General features: G+C 38.3%; 1 protein-coding gene across 1 annotated transcript; it reads left to right on the top strand.

Moving 5' to 3' along the window:
- Window positions 1–5916: 5916 nt before the first annotated feature.
- On the top strand, window positions 5917–16834 carry LOC146131814 (protein ANKUB1-like). The gene is made up of 10 exons (XM_083397067.1): window positions 5917–6100; window positions 7247–7416; window positions 8930–9209; window positions 9756–9902; window positions 10564–10715; window positions 11754–11937; window positions 12708–12908; window positions 13917–14019; window positions 15393–15521; window positions 16470–16834. Exons 1-10 carry the CDS (start codon window positions 5999–6001, stop codon window positions 16832–16834), a joined length of 1833 nt encoding a protein of 610 aa, XP_083253193.1. The 5' UTR covers window positions 5917–5998.
- The last annotated feature ends 259 nt before the right edge of the window (window positions 16835–17093 follow it).

Below are 17093 nucleotides of genomic sequence, written 5' to 3' on the forward strand. Positions count from 1 at the left end.
TGTTGTGTTAAAAACATCACATGTGCTCTAGAAAAATTTAACAGCAAATTTAAAGAATATACAATACTTTGCATAAATTTATCTTGTGATTCTAGCTTTACACCCTCAAAGCTGCCAAACCTTTAGTATACTATAGACTTTGTTTTTGCCAGTGACTTATATTGTGGCAAGCAACTCCGGAAAGTATGGCAGATTTCTATGAGATCTCGCGGGTGCATGGCCAAAAAATCCGGGTGACCGGGTACAACAAAGGATAAAAAAGTTCACCTCGCATGTATTTTATAATTTTCCTAAGCACTCTGTATTGCATTAATTGCACTGCAAACGTATGCCGCACAAGCGTTTTACATATTTGGGGTGCACTTTTGAAAGGTTAAAAAAAACTCGCGGGTGCATTTGCCATACTTTCCACAGTGGGTGGCAAGCACATTATAACAAGGCTGGCCTGGCCATAGTTACCATCTGTATTAACTTGCTGCCATTAAGACAATGCAAAAACACACTCTGCCAGTCGATTTTTATTTTTAGACCTCACATGGCAAAAAAGAATCTGTTATTCCGACTGATTCAGTCAGGACAAAGATTGACCTTTCTCAATCAGTGCGCTGTACAGCAGTCTAGCGTTTTTTAGCTTAATGTTTTGATATCAGTATCTGATTAATCAACAGACAATCGCCGGGTTTTACGGGTCATGTAGCTGTTTTAAAGCATAACACCAAAGACATACGAACAATAGCAGGACATCATGGCAGACGTAACTTAATACCGCCCCAGTAAGAACTGAAAAGTCCGTTGCCGGTGAAATCATCGCCATTCATTTCAACACAAAGTTTCACTGAGAATCGCGCGTCGCTCCACAGCGCCGCTGGTGGAAGCTTTCCGGTAACCTAGCAACCGAATTAATTGACTGTTTGCAGAAAATTGTTTTTTTCTAAAATTAGTTTGTTAATTTATGTTTTTTGCCGTGTTTAAATCGGAGATAAGCGAATAAAAATGTTAGCAAATCATACAACATAATTACCTAATTAAAACAAATTGCTCAATACGAATCTTCAAGATAATTAAATTAGTTATTTAGCTTTTTTTAAAACACATGTATATATTTTTTAATTAAAAGCCTAGATATCTTAAAATAAATTCATAAAAGCAATTTATTTTATCATGAATGCCACATAACATATATAAGGGTGACATTTTCACACATGTACCATTGTAAAATAACTCGTCCAGCAAATCCTTTATGTAAAATGTAAGGTAGTTATTCAGGAAAGTGTTTTTTATGTTTTTTGGATTTTCTTATACAAGCGTTTCTCTTTCAAAAAAGATAAGTTTTATACAGCGCTATGTTCATTCATATTTCAGACAGACTAATACAGTAATAACATTTTCAGTAATTCTCGAGGACTCTAATGCAGTGCTCTTCAAACAGTTCCCTTTTCATAAAGTCTAAACGCTTTGTGGTCATCAGGGCTGCGGAGGTTTTTTAAAACTAACCCGAGTCCAACTCCAGCCAAAAAAATAAACCCGAGCCCGACTCCGGCCAAATATGCGATTTTAGGGAGGGTCTATAAAGTTGTACCGATAGCGACTATACCTTTCCTAGCGGTAACTTTATCTGCCCAAAGGTATTCCTGTGGTAATTTATATATATCGCCTTCTTCTTGTATCTGCTTATATCAGTGGTTCTCAACCTTTTTTTCACTGCGTACCACCTCGAGCTTCATGATCTTGTTGCGTACGAACAAAATATCGAAAAACTCAACTTTACTCAAAATGTATATAGGATTGTTAACAGGGGTGGATTAGCTAATTATAGTTAGGCCGGAAATTTCAAAACAAATGCGGCCCACTACTCTCAAAAAAGTTTCCCTTTTTGAACTTTCAAGATACTGGTAGTCAAGTTTTGTGATTCTTTGTTCTTTTGCTATGATGTCATAAAATAAATTTGCATAGATGTTCCGGAAAGATAATAGTTCCTATCATTGGTGAAGCATAAAATATTTAACTATACAATAATTACGATGAATGTATTTATTACAATAGAAAAAAAAATGCTTAACCTTTTGGTAAAAAAAACATAATGCGCTTATATGCTTTTATATCTATCGATTAGGGTGGCCAGTTTTAAAGCCAAATTTGAAAATTTAGGCTTTTTTTAACCTATTTGAATTTTATTTTTTCCAAAAAAAATAAAAAATGAAATTTGGCTTTTAAGGCTGTTTTGTTTCATTTAAAAAATTCATGAGTGTTATGTTAAAATGAGATCAAACTAACACAAAAAAAGAAAAATTGCCAATAAAAAAGAGAAAAATTTGCAAAAAGCGACAAAAAATTAAGAAAAATTGCCACAAAAAGAGGAATTCAATGTACAAGCATCTATTGCATTTTTTGTTAATATAAGGAAAAACGTAGGCTTGTTAGAGTTTGTAGTAGATTTTTTTTTGGCTTTTTTAATTTTTGCCATCTGGTAACTCGAGATCGCTTTGTCTCTCACGGAGACCGCACTGTCTTTGCCAGAGACCACACCTAACTTTATCTGGTCTCTCTTGCTCCCGCTACTCTACCTTCTGTGACGAAATAAACGATACGAGCTAACAGCACTTCGTAGTCGGCTATCTACCTCATATGATATGCCCTACAAAGTTATAATAAAATCCTAAATTCGACTCCTAAAACTTTTACATTGATTTTAGTATACAATATGAGGGTCTGATTGAGACCAACGTAAATTTCAACAAGAATTGCACAGATCACTCTAATATCCGTGAATAAATCCAAACTGAACGCATTGCCTCGACATTTCAAAGCGCATATTGCCAGTGGCTAAATTTACTTAACATTCGGAAATTTAGCATAGCTTATGGCGCAACTAAACGCCTTGTAAGTAGCCCATTGCGATCAAATAGTTGTGTTTTTTGCAGCTCTGGCGCAGGGCTGTGGAGTCGGAGTCGGAATCGGGACTCGAGTAGAACAAGTAAAACTACCCCAGTCTCGAGTCCGACATGCGCATGCGCAGTACCAAATTTCAATGCTTATATGGCCGGCAACTTAAAATTTTAAAGCTGGAATATTTTCCAACCATGCATTGTGAGTGAATGAATTATATGTCACCCCTCTAAGTGGATTGCTGAATATCCACGTTATTGTAGTTTCGTAAATTGGTGAAATACAGGCTGTAGAGTCAGGGCCGGACTCGGGACTCGACGAAATTGCACATTTGACCGGAGTCGGACTCGGGAGTCGGGAGTCGGGACTCGGGTTTATTTTTTTGGTCGGAGTCGGACCCGGGTTATTTTTAACCGACTCCGCAGCCCTGCTCTGGCGCCAAACGATAAAGTACAAAGCTACTGCGTAAGGGGCTTAGTAGAAGATGGCAAGAGATAACAAGCAAAGGGCTTCGAAACAGTTTTATACCAATGGCAGCCTAAGATATTCCTTAAGTTGCTTAAAATATATTACAATTGTATTTTACAGTATGTTTCCGAACGAAAACTGTTTCCACCGTTTTGTGCACTTGTGGAAGTTATTTATATTTTCATTTACCGCTAGATGCCGCTAAATACACTTGGCAGCTATATAAAAAAGTAATGAACTGGGGTTGTTTAAAAAAAGATTGACAATAAACTTTGTAACCCTTTTATGTTTATCTATATTTAATTAACTATGGAGAACAAAAACACAGTATTCCTACCGAACTATATTATGAGAAGGAATTTATAAGAATATAATAGGTTTTGAGCAACTTCCATATTATTCTTAGAATTTTTCGAAGTGAAAAGTTATGAAATTATTTTTATAAATAAATAGCTGATTTTGGATGCGGTGGTTAAAGAAAGTTTCAGTATTTTGAGAATTTACTTACTATGCAGGATGTCTCTCAAAGGCATGCTCAATATAAGGATTTATACAAGGCATAATGCAGAAATAAAGTTGTTAATGGATAGACACCAGCCTCTGTTTTCAAACTGTGGGTAAGGCTGATCGAGGCAATGAAGTTAAATGAAACATTTTACTTCTTATCAGCAAAGATGTGGCATCAGTTCGAAAATCATTAGAATTTTAAAAGGATGTTGCAAAATGTACGAATTTTTGACGCTATTTTGTCATTAATTAATCATGGTCTGCGTTTCATGACACTTCACGCCGAAATCTTGGGTGTGTAGCGTCAAATTTTTAGGTGTGCAGGTGTGCTATCAAGGTTTTATTCACAGCTAAATTTTGGAAATCTACTACACGTGAAAAGTTTGTTGGAAGTTGGGTTTGGAAATTACTAATTCAATTGTGCACACAAATAGCTTAAAGAAAATTTCGGATCTGTACCTGCCACAGAAATGCAGAATGCTGAATGGTGGGTAATATTTTGTAAAAGTTTGAAATCTATCAAGTGTTTCTTAAGGATAACAATCCTAAAATGTTTAGGAAACAGTGTGCTACGACATTACTTCGCGTGTAAGTCTGTGTAGGCTTACAATGGATAGGTTGGTTTAGGTTTCAAATTATTTAGCTGCTGATTGTGTGACGAGCGGCCCTAAGGTGTTTTGTTTAGTCGAATGTCACCTTAGCGTGGCAGACAAAAGTTTAAAGGCCCATAGGCGGACTTTAAACGCGTTTTCCAAGCAGTCCGTGGTATTTGAGGCTTGCGCCCGTCAGTAGAACAGCAGTTGGACTTCAATGAAGGCTGTGTTTTTTCTGCTTAGTGTACAAACCAGTCTAGTTCCATTTCTAATTGTTCGTTGACTTTGTTTACCTTTGCGCAAAGTTACGTCACAATGGCTTCAACAATTGCGTGTATTGTTGCTCTTTTGTGTATGTAGCCACGGAAGTATTTTTACAAAGTGCTGACAGGGATATATCAGTTATTATAACAGTCTGTCAAGAAAAGTACAGTTCAAAGTGAAAATGATAAAATTTACCAAAGTTGTAGACACAAGCCACCTTTTCATTAATTTATCTTACGCAATTGATTGGATCCCAACAGCTATTTTTGTAAAATTATTACTTTGTTCATGTGTAGATTCCTTGCTTTTAAATAAATCACTATTCAAACTTAAGTAGGTGATTAATTAAGGGCGCTGGCTAGTCGTAGTTTAGCTTTGTGTTCGATAATATCGGATCGGAGCCGATACCCGATTCCAAGTGGTAGTATCGGTACTCGTCCGATACTAGTATCGTATCGGTGCCGATCCGATACCAAATTAATTTCGGCAACTTAGCCATGATTTACAATCCAACGCAGCGTTTTATAAATCGAAAGCTAATTTTTTAAAACTGAGTAACATTACGTCTTGGCGCTAAATCAAATTTTGACTTGATAAAATAATATAAATTGCCGATAAACTTTTAAATTCCATTTTGCTTGTTTGAGAATATCATGACGTCATTTGGTATCGAAACTGATGTTTTGTCCAGAGTATCGTATATCGGTTTTCAAAAAAGTATACGAATGTCAGACTTCCTGTGGTCATAGTCGCTATACGACAGATAAGCAGTTAAAAATTCTTCACTTAGCTTAATCAGGGGTTTTTAAACTGGGGTCCATGGACCCCTTGGGGATCCGTGAACTAGTTTTAGGGGTACCATGAAGGCCTAATTAAAGAACTAGTGTATACCTAAGAAGTAATTAATTTTTAAAAGAAAACACTTTAATTCAAAATTAAACGGTTTTGCACTGAATGTATAGTTAGACTCCATTGAACTTTCATATTTTTCGGACCGAAAGTACAGATTTATGAAGTCTATTTGACGTCAATTTATGACGTCATCTTGGAGCATTTCTTGACTACTGGGGTCCATGCAAAGCAGAAAAAAAATTTAGAGTTTCCCGGTAAAAAAAGTTTAAGAACTTCTGGCTTAATCGGTTGCTCGGTGATTCATTTTACTGCCATAGTAATTGCTGTTTGGTTTCAGAAGCAGATAAAAGATTGAATAACAAAATTGCCAGCGGTTCGCAGCATTACCGCAAGTTAATAACTGTTAGGTTGACCAAGAAACTTGCAGAATGCGAATCTTCGTTGCTTTTGAAGACGTGAGGTTACCTTTGGACGTCCAACCGGGACAAACAGTGGGAGATGTAAAGACTGTTCTGCGCGAACATTTCAAGGTAATTTCTCTGATTTGTCAAAACTGCTTCCTCTAAAGCTGTCGATGTAGTCACGACGCTTTTACAGGGGATGTCCAATAATATCGGATCGGAGCCGATACCCTGTGCCAAGTACTAGTATCGGTACCATACGATACTAAGGTGATATCGGTGCCGATCCGATACCAAACTAATGAAGCTATTTCAATAATTGTGATCTAAGCGTTTTGTACTATAAAAGATCAATTTTTGAAAATTATAATTAACTTTTAAAGGTATAATTTTATGCTTCTAAGCGCTAAAACAAATAGTGCGAGCAATTTGGCCTTTAAAATTATAGTTATGACGTTACTTTTTTTTAAAACATTGGGTATCGGTATCGAAATGTAATTCCAAGTATCGTACATTGCTATAAAAGAGGGATTCTTAATTAAGCTGAAAACCCTTGAGGGTACGTGAACTAGTTTTAGGGGGTCCATTAAGGCCTAATTTTAATGTTAGTCTATATTTAAAAAGTAGCCAAACTGTTTTTCAAAGAAAAGAGTTTAATTTAAAAAAAACGCATTTTGCACTAAGTGCATATTTAGAATGCATTTCACTTTTCATATTTGAACCGAAAACAGCACATTTATACAGTTTAATTGCATTGTGACGTCAATTTATGACGTCATCTCTAAAAATCTTTGCCTACCGTGGTTCACTCGTAGCCAAATAAAGTGTTAGTGGTCCCCGGTAAAAAAATGTTAAGAAACCCTGCTATATACCAGGATTATAATCAGTCATTTTGAAAATAGAAAAATTCAATAAAAATACAGTTGTGAATCAAGTTAACATACCTTTGTAAATAAATCATTCTGTAATAACAAAAATTACCCGGCAAGGCTGGGATTACCACCTTAAAATTGCCTTCGTTTACGCCCTAATTTAGTCTCTGGCCGCTCTTATGGTTCAATGTGTATTATTGTTTTATTTTGGCCATCTTATATTAAAACAGTTTGCGGCACGTGTAGCGCTTGGCACACGACAGGCCGCAAAGTAAAGAGTCCTAAAACTTTGGTGTAACATTATTGTAGTGAAAATAAGACTAGCCATAGACATCCATGCTTACCTCCACTCTCAATTTTAATCGTTCCAAATCTCAAACGAATCCCATTGTTTCGGATGCAGCTTAACTCCTCCCACGTGGAGGGCAAGATCCTCCAGCTCTCTTACGCCGGAGCGATCCTCCACGACTCGTGGGTGTGCTCCGACATCGGGATCAGCTCCGGATCCACAGTGAAGAGCGTCCTCCGTGATTCCGATAAACCTGTCTTGCATGTGGACTGCGCATTCAACGAGTGAGTGCATTATATGGGTTGGAATATGTTAGGACAGTTTTTAAACTTTGGAGTATAATGGCTGGAGGTTGTGGTGAGAATATCAAAGCCCATACAGAATTAGGAAGCATTTTGAACGTTTTATTTTAAAATCGAAGTAACTTTTCATCACACAATCCCATTGCGCGAAACTAGTTCACTTTTCACTGAAAATTATTTTTTATTCATTCCGCTGTTTGTAAAACGAAACAGTTTACAAATGTTTAGGTTACTAAATAATGTCAGATAAGGGGCCGATACCAGGTGATGGTATCGGCACTTGCCTGGTTTAAAATTCCTAATTTGTAAATCTTAAGATAATGGTTGGAGGTTGTAGTAAGACGTAGTAAGAATATCAAAGCCCATACAGAAGTAGGAAGCATTTTGAACGTTTTAAAAAATTCTTTAGAGAATGTCCGAAGATTGTAGTTAGACGTAACATGTATATCAAAGCTCGGACGTTTCGCAAACTCTTTATTCATTTTCAACATCTTTAAGTTTTTAAACCTTTTTTAAAGCTGGGTTCTTTAACTAGGGGTGACGAAGGTCCCACGAGAAAAAAACTTTGTTTTATTCATTTATTATTAAGCTTTGCTGAAGTAGGGCGAATTGGCGCCGTGTAGACAAGTATACTCATAAATTAACGTCATGAAACCAGAAGACTTAAAAAAACAGCTGTTTTCGGTCAAAGAGATGTGAAACTGAAATAAAGAATCAATACATTTAGGGAGAAGGCGCCAAACCTTTTTTTTGTTATATTAAATTTGAAAAATGATATTATTAAGTTTTACATCAAGATTTTAGTTAGGCCTTGATAGGCCCCCTAAAAGTAATCCACACTCCACAGACCCCCAAGGGGTCCATGTACTCCAGTTTAAGAACCCTGTGCTTGAATGAGCCTTTTAAACAAATTGCGAAACTAACTGATTCTGAATCTCTTCTCTCCATGACTTCATATATGTTTAGTTTTTATTTTTACCTTTTGGTAAGTGCTCACAGAGAAATGTAATCTCATGTAATCCTTCTTTAGTCAATTTGCATCCCGTTTCTCCATTGGTTTAGCTATAGCTGTAATAAAGGTACATCTAAGCTGTAGTTTACATTGAATTTAATAGACCTAATAGATTGTTATTGTTTTAGCCTTTGAACTCCTATTGAAATTAAAATTGCCCGCAGACTAAATAATATGCCGCCCAATGGGTAGGATCGGAGCTGATACCTGATATTAAGTGGTATCAGCCTGATACTAATTTTTTACAAAGTGATACGTTTACAATGAAGGGTGAGAAATTAACTCGAAGTCCGTGGATGTAGGCAACATTAGAGTTTTTAAATTTTACTCAATGTACGTATATGTACTTTCTTAGTGCTTATATGCGAAGTAATTATAGTATAGCTTAGGAAGGGCGTTTCTTTCCAAATTTATCGAATCTGAATGAAATTTAAAATCGTCCCAGATCCTTAAAACATTAAAAATCGCTTTATGACGCAACAGAGAAATCATCACAATGCGCGAGCAATTCGACCCTGCCACCACCCGCGTGGGGGCGCTGCGGAGCAAGATCTCGGCAAAGACTGGACTTCCGGTATCTGTCTTCCGGCTGTGCACCGCCACCCAGCGGGAGATGTTCGACGTTCACACGCTGGAGAGATACGGAGTGAAGTTGGGCGACACAATCCACCTGCACGTGTGGGACGGATGGACGGGCCTGTTGCTGGCCGCTACGCAAGGACACACACGCAAAGTGCTCAAGAACGCTTCGGCTGATGAACAGGTAATTAATCCAGGCCGTAAGACCCCAAATAAACCGCTTGGGCAAAATAAATCCCAAAATAAACCGTTTGCGCACCCGAAAATGTGTTTTAAGATCGGTGTTTGACTTCAGCGACTTTTAGGCTCAGCTGACGAACAGTTGATTAACCCCAGGCCTAAGACCCCCAAATAAACCGTTGGGACATGTGTGTTTAAGATGCTTAATTGATTTTTAGCAACAAAATCAATTAAATCACTTCTAAGTTAAACAAATTGCAAAAAATCGCTTAAATGACTTTTAAGATAGGAACGAACCGTTAGATACCTGATATAGTATCCGATATGCAAGCTGGTAAAAATACTACATAGTTTTTGGCCAATGTAAAAGTCATTTATTTTAAAAACGGAATTTGTCAGAAAATAATAAATTGAAATAATCGAGGCTAACTAAAGTTTTAAAAATCCCAAGTAGTATTTATCAAATTGTATGGGCTGAACTTTGCCCATACTAAAGCGCTATTTAGAGTGCTTAATTTTCTGTTTTTTTCCCAATCGTTTCTCGCTTTAGATTTCAAAGTACCAGTTCCGGGTGGCCTGCTACATCGCTGCACACTTTGGACACGTGGACCTCGCTAATTCGCTCATTAACCCCAAGTTGGGGGCTTGCAAGCCTGAAGAACCTGTTGGGCAACATCCTGGAAAACTATGGAGCAAGGTAAAGCCGAAAATGGACAAATGAAGTAAAAAAAGCAATTGCAGACTCACCGAATCTGTCGATCAATGATGCAAGCAGGGCAGACTAGAAAAACAACTAGCCTGCAGTGAGGTTCGAACTCACGACCTCCTGTCAAGCCGGGACCGTCGCCCTACCAACTGAGCTACACAGGCTTAGAGGGAAGCGAGTCGAGAAACAGCGATAATCAATGCTTGCTGCATTCTGTTACTACTTAAAAACTTCGCAATGAAGAGGTTGAATGGACAGATAAAAAAAATGGATAGTTATCGGCAGATTCGGTTGGTCTGCGATTGTCTGTGACACAACGTCATTGAAAGGTTGTGTGGGTGACATTTAACTTCGATATCCGATAATAATTTGTGCAGAAAGTATTAAATTGATTAATATGGTCTATATTCGAAATACCTGTCGGTGAAGACATTAAACGACAATGTTGGTCCTAATGTTAAACTACACCTGAGTTGAAACGTTACTTAAAATAGCTTCGGTCTTAGCCCTATAACTATGTGCGTTTAATAATTATTTAAAACCCAAATAACTGCTATAAGCCGGCAGTTCAACTTTAGAAATACAGTGCAATGAATTTACAGCTACCACGCGGCCCACAACTGCATTATATAATACTCGTTGTTTGCTGCAGGATTCTGCGCATGTTGACACTTGGAAGTGTCCAGTTCATGAAGCGGCACAATTCGGAATGCTTAACGTGCTCAAGATATTCGTCCAAAACAACATCTGCTGTCTCGTGTGTAAGGACGGCAGGGGTCATAACCCCGTTACGGTTGGCTGCAGGTCCGTGATGACGTCTATTTATTAGGGGCGGCCCCTTTTAGGAATGTCTGATAATATCGGATTCATTTCTGAAACCCGACGTCGGTAAATTTTTCCGTCAATGTCTGGACTTAAGTGCACTTCAGTCACTGTTTTTAAATGACTTGACTTGACTTAAGTCTTTTTGGACAAAATGACTTTTAATCGTTTCGTTTAATCTAATCTTTTTTTCTGTTTGAGCATAGTAGTGTTAAGTTGTTATACTTTTTGTCCAAATAGCCTTGTCGTGTATAGCATACGGTTATACTTTATGTGATGGTTATGTACGGTTAGAAAGGGTGCCACCACTAAACAGAGTAACTTGTGGCGAAGCTTTTTACTGTGAATTTAGAGACCTTTAACTCAAAAACAACATTCACTATAAAATCCAAAAAAAATCCGCCCTAAATGTCATAAATAAAATTGACAACCTTAACATTTTCTGGGAACACACAATAAGACATAAAAAGCAACAACAACAACTAAAGCAGAAAAATCTATAAACCATAGACCAACGACATAATAAAGCCAAATACGCAGTAATATACAGTATGCCTATAAGATCGAAATCGTTTGAATAAGACCTAAACCTGTCATAATACCTATGTCCTACATTCATCCGAGTAAGGCCCAAATGGCCCAAATGGCCAAAATAAGGCCTGAAAGTGGTGACGACGTTTGGACGGTTTACTTAGTTTGACCGGCGCCGTTAGAGCTCCGCTGTTTTGGCACCGGATTTTCGGCCCTGTTCGGGATTAATGGTGGGAAAATGGATTAGGGTTTAAATTATTAGGGGAGTTAGTGAGGTGCTTAGGGGTGGGGTTTGGGGTTAGGTAATTTTTTTGTAGGCCTGATTCTGACCTTTTAGGTCTTATTCCGACGGATTTAGGACTTATTCCGATTTAGACGGTACTACGTATACCGTTAGGTATTAGTTCTATTTGCTCTTATTCCGAACTGTGTTTTATTCCGACGTTCATGTTGTTCTTATCCCGGTCTTATAGCTTCCGTTTTTCTTAGGCATGGTCAGACGGATTGCGTGACCTACTTGACCTCTAAACTGTACAGCAGTCACACCGAAAACACGATCACACTTCCCGTGATCGTCGTGATCAAATCACGAAAGTGGTGTGAGAGGGCTCGTGAGAGCGTGCTCACGAAGCAGGGAGCCTATCTATCGTCGCTCAAGAGAAGACCTTATAAGGTAAGGTTTAAAATCACCGTCGGGCTAAAGACTTTTTTCTAATTTTTTCACAATTTATGTTTTATTTGCGAGTTTGTGAATTTGTTTCACAATTCAAAAATCATGAGGTCGTGAACTCTTCTCAAAATTTGATAGGTTCGAACAACATAATGGTTGGAGGTTGTAGTAAGACGAATAAGAATATCAAAGTCTATACAGATGAAGTACGTAGCATTTCGAACGTTTCGGATATCTGTTTATTTATTGTTAAAAATGAATAAAGAGTTAATCGAAACTTTCAAATTACCTACTTCTGTATAGACTTTGATATTCTTATTACGTGATAGTCTTGATTTTGCGAGTTTCTTTGATTGTAAGTTCGATTTTTTAAATTATTCTTACAACTTGAATTTCCTATCTTAATAATTTCCTGAAATTCTGTGCAGCTAATTAAAATTCGGAAGTTCCGTTTTTTTTGTAAAGTTATACCATTTAAAATTCTATTTGCCCTTTTAGTTTACGGGCTTGTCTCTCTTTTATGTAGCATTTTCTATTGCACCTTATAATTACTAAAATGATTAACAAGTACCAAGAAAATTGAAAAAAAAAATAAATAAAAATATTAAAATGAAGAAACAACCTAATCCTTGCGCATTTTCGAGTTAAAGTCGTTTATTCCGACCTCGACCCTTCAACATTTAACCTTGACCTTGTTTAGCCAGCGGCCACCATAGGTCACAACTCTTTATTCCGACCTTGACCCTTCAACATTCAACCTTGACCTTTTGCAGCCAGCGGCCACCATAGGCCACGGGGTCGTCGTCGACGGATTCGGGGAATCCCCACTTCAGTCCAGGTCAAAGGTCAGCGAGCTGATGTACCTAAACAACTTGTCACGTGACGCAGGCCTCATTCTGCCCTCCATGAACCGGTACCGGCCGATCCGGACCACCAGGGGTCAGCGGAGACTAGCATCGCATCAAACGGCGAAGGTTGAGGCGCGCCGGATATTTTAATCGCCGTTTTCAATTTATTTTAGAGTAATCGAAAAATCATGTTTATTTAAAAGTGGACAAAAAAACACAAGTTTTCGCTCAAAAAAGGAGACACTTACTTTAAAAGAGATTTTCCGGTAATAGCGAAATGTACAACCGGGATGGTTATTTTATTCACTTTTTAACTCGTTTTTTAACCTATTTTCAAAGAATGAAATCACGTTTTGTTGAAAAGTGAGTGAAAAAACACAACTATTCGTTTAAAAAGGAGACACTTACTTTTAAAGAGGTTCTACCGGTAATAGCGACACTTAGCCTACAACCTGAATATTGCTTTTTTGAACTTTCTTTTCAAATGTAAGCTCGGTAGTCGACAGCTTACTGTGCTTGGTTAGTAGGGATGCCGATAGTAGGTTTTGCGATTTCTTCCGATATAAAATGATTTCACTTCTGAGGTAAAATAAACAAAATTAATGAAATTTTAACGTCAACGTAATGTGTTACGGGTTGTTCAAAAAGTTGTTTTAACGCTTGAAAACTTAGTTACCTTAATTGTTAATTTGTTTTGGTTGATCGCCAATTATGAATGAAATTCCCCTATTTGGGTACACTATGCACGGATCTGTAATGTAGCTTAATAACAAATTTCAAAGCCAAAAAGGATTTGCTTTTCAGTCACACCAACTGAAGATGATACAAGTTCGTATCGAAAAGTCTTAATCAAGATGATGTCGATCTACTCGACCTTTTTGGCTTTGAAATTTATTATTAAATTCCTCTATTAATTTGATATTTGTTTGGCAGCGAGTATCGGAGACTGCCACCGATACTACCACTTGGTGATATCGACGATCCGATAGTATCGAACATTTCTCGTAGAAAGCAAAAATTACTCAAACAATATTCTGGCCCACTAGCTCGTAATTTAAGACCACCCTGAACTAGTCGTGGAAAACGCCCAAAAATTGTGAGTACGTACAATGACCAAGTGTGCTTGCATTGAAGGAATCTTCTCAACGTAGATCTCGCACTTGGAAGGTTTCGACTGGCTCCAACAGCATTAATGCACCTCCAGGAACTAACAGATTCCCAAGTCTAACAGCTACAGGTAAATAACGTGGCCTTTTACGGATTGTATTCGCTTTGGTCAGGGACAATTTATATCTGAGCTGCGGACTCGGGACCCGGGACTCGAGAAAGACTACTAGAGTCCGACTTGAATTATGTAAAGTTCCAACTTGAATTAGAAGGCTGAGAGACAAACTGTATTTGCTTTGGTTCAGAGACAATTTTTATCTGGGCTTTTGACTCGGGACTTGAGTAAGACTACCCGAGTACAACGTGCGCACGCCCAGTACCAAATGTCGAAACTTATAAGGCGGCAAAATGTAATTGGAAAGCTGGAATATTTTTCTACCATGTATTATGGCAGGGGTGGCAACTTTTTCTTGTCGCGGGCCAACACCCAACTCAGAAAGGTCTCTGTGGGCCGTTAAATGTTAACTGTGCAGACTTTACACATCTTATTATAACAACAGCAACGACACTCGACGGAGAACAAAATTTACTCAAAGCGCAAAATGATATTTGCTTTTCCGTGGTCCGTCTAATGTTAACTGTGTAGACTAGCATCTTATTAAAACCGCAACTAGTTGAAATTGCCAAAAATATATGAGGAATAGCCTCGTGTCCAGTTTGTAAAATAGGTCCCGGGCTGGATTATTTGCGTTGGCGTGCCGGATCTGTTCCGCGGGCCGTAATTGGTTGCCCACCCCTGTATTATGGGATAAATTATTATATTACAAGCCTATCAGTGGAATTGCTATATATCCACCCTAGGGAAGTAACGTTGGTGCAAAATACAGACTGTATGAGTCGTACTCGACTTTATGTTGTCACTTGCGGATTGTTGCACTGTTCTCATCTAATCTAACTTACTGGGTATAAATTCGACAAACGCAGCTACCAACCAAGCTTAAGCTAGAGTTAATATGTAAAGTGGCGTGACTAGGTTTTCATTGGGATTTAGTTTCATGGTACCTCTTTCACAGAGTTTTTTTACACTTTTAACTTTTTGTTTATAAATGTACTGTTGCTGCCAGGTTTCAATACATTGTTGTTTAACTTTGTTTTATTGTATCCTATGTCTGGTTTATATGTTTTCGCGTATAGTTGCAATAGTATTTCCCTGAAGAAGTTCACCGTAAGAGGTGGTCGAAACGTTGGCACTTTAATAAATATTTGCCGGAAGAGCGATTTTACAACTCGGGCAATCTTTTTCAGGGCCATATAATTGCAACTAAAGGCGAAAACATATATATATATATATATACATATATCAAACAATAAAAAAACAATGAACCACACGTTCGAAACCACGAGGCGCGAAAAAAACTGAAGAAAATTGCCCAAATAGGTGGTCGAAACGTTGGCACTTTAATAAAATTTTGGCGGAAGAACAACTGTACAACTTCTTTTTAGTTTCTTCACCCCGCTATAGGGCGCCCTCCCGTGGTGGCGACGACGGTTTTCGTGATGACGTCACTGAAGCTAGTTCCTACATTCAGACGCCGAAAGCTGTGAAGGCAGATTTGCCCGATATAGGCAAAGGTAGGCGGCATTCTCAGCTTTTGTTCCATAATAATTAAAATATGCTAGGTGTAGGTTAAATCAAGGGTTTTTAAACTTTTTTTAAAGTGGACCCCAAAAACACTCTTTTCGGTTGAATCCCATGCGGCATGCAAATTTGTTGAAATGACGTCATAAAATATCTGTATTTAAGAAACCTGCTGTTTTCGGTCGAATTCGTGCTTAAACACGAAATAAAATCTAGTCTTTTTACATTCAAATAGAAGGCACCAAATTCAATGAATCAATTTTCTTTTAAAAAATTCATTGTTTCATTTTGAAAATTATTGTAAAAGATTTTAATAGACCTTCATAGACACCCCGCCAAAGAGATTATGCGCGCACGACCACTGGACCCCACTATTGACGTTTATACAGACCACAAAATTGCACTTTTTATAAGAGCGTGTTTTAGAGTGCACATATATTACAGCCATTTCATTTCTCAAGGATATGCATTGTATTTTATCAACGCGTTACAACAAAGAGATAAATGCAAGTTGGTATATAAATAGATTGCGTTAGGTTTAACTATTGGTGACGGGATGGCACGAACCATTCCCTTCGTACAACTTTTACAAAACAAACCCGCTGTGCCCAGGGCTGGATTAACAATTAGGCAACTAAGGCGTTAGCCTTGGGCCCTGGAGAAATTCAGCCCTTAATTTTTTTAGGGTTCAATTTTTTAAAAAGGGCTGATATTGTGATACAGATTCAGTATCACTGCAGTACAGCTTTTGCTTAAAAAGAATGACAGAGTCGAGTCAATATGTATGTATTTTTATTACTTTTTGTAGCTTGGTTTGCAAAATTAGGTCCTTCTCTAGTAAACAGCCCTAGGCCTACAGTACCCTTAATCTGGCCCTGGCTGTACGTAGCCCCAAGTTTAACCAGTAAAGACCCATATATATAGTGTTATTGCTTGAGCAGGCGGCAAGGCTCCGGCTTCGCGGCGAGCCAAGACGATCGAAGGCGGCCTCTCGCTTCCCGCTGTGAGCGTTGAAAACACACTGAGGCCTTTCTTCCACGTCAGCTCCAAGCTGCAAAACCCGGTCTTGCTCACTCTCGGCCACTTCGACAAATACCGGGGAACCGACTCGCGCCACAGCGCCATCCAGTGCATGATCGTGGCCGGAACCTTCAAGGACAAGGCCTGGCTCCGTCAGGTCGACATGGCCATCTCCCTGGCGCGCCGAAACGTCACTAACTGCCTCAGTCGGAGCGTGTCCGTTCTGGATGACTTGGCGCGCGGGTTACCCAAGGTCGCGGCCAGTCCGATTAAAATACAAATGTAGGCTTCGAATGTGTCTACACATGTCTGTGTGTATACTACAATTCCCTAAGGCGAAGATTTGTTAAACTACTGACTTGTAATCAAAGTTGAACCTTTTGCTTTTACCCAAGGTCGCGGCCAGTCTAATTGAAATCCTAGTGTAGGCCTCAAACGGGTCTACGCATGTCTGTGTATACACTACAATACCTTAAGGACAAGATTTGTTAATTAGCAAATCATCTTTAGACTGTTCTGACATGTAATCAAAGTTAGTCACTTTT

This window comes from Ascidiella aspersa, chromosome 9, assembly GCF_963924565.1.
Source record: "Ascidiella aspersa chromosome 9, kaAscAspe10.2, whole genome shotgun sequence".
Lineage (NCBI taxonomy): Eukaryota > Metazoa > Chordata > Ascidiacea > Phlebobranchia > Ascidiidae > Ascidiella > Ascidiella aspersa.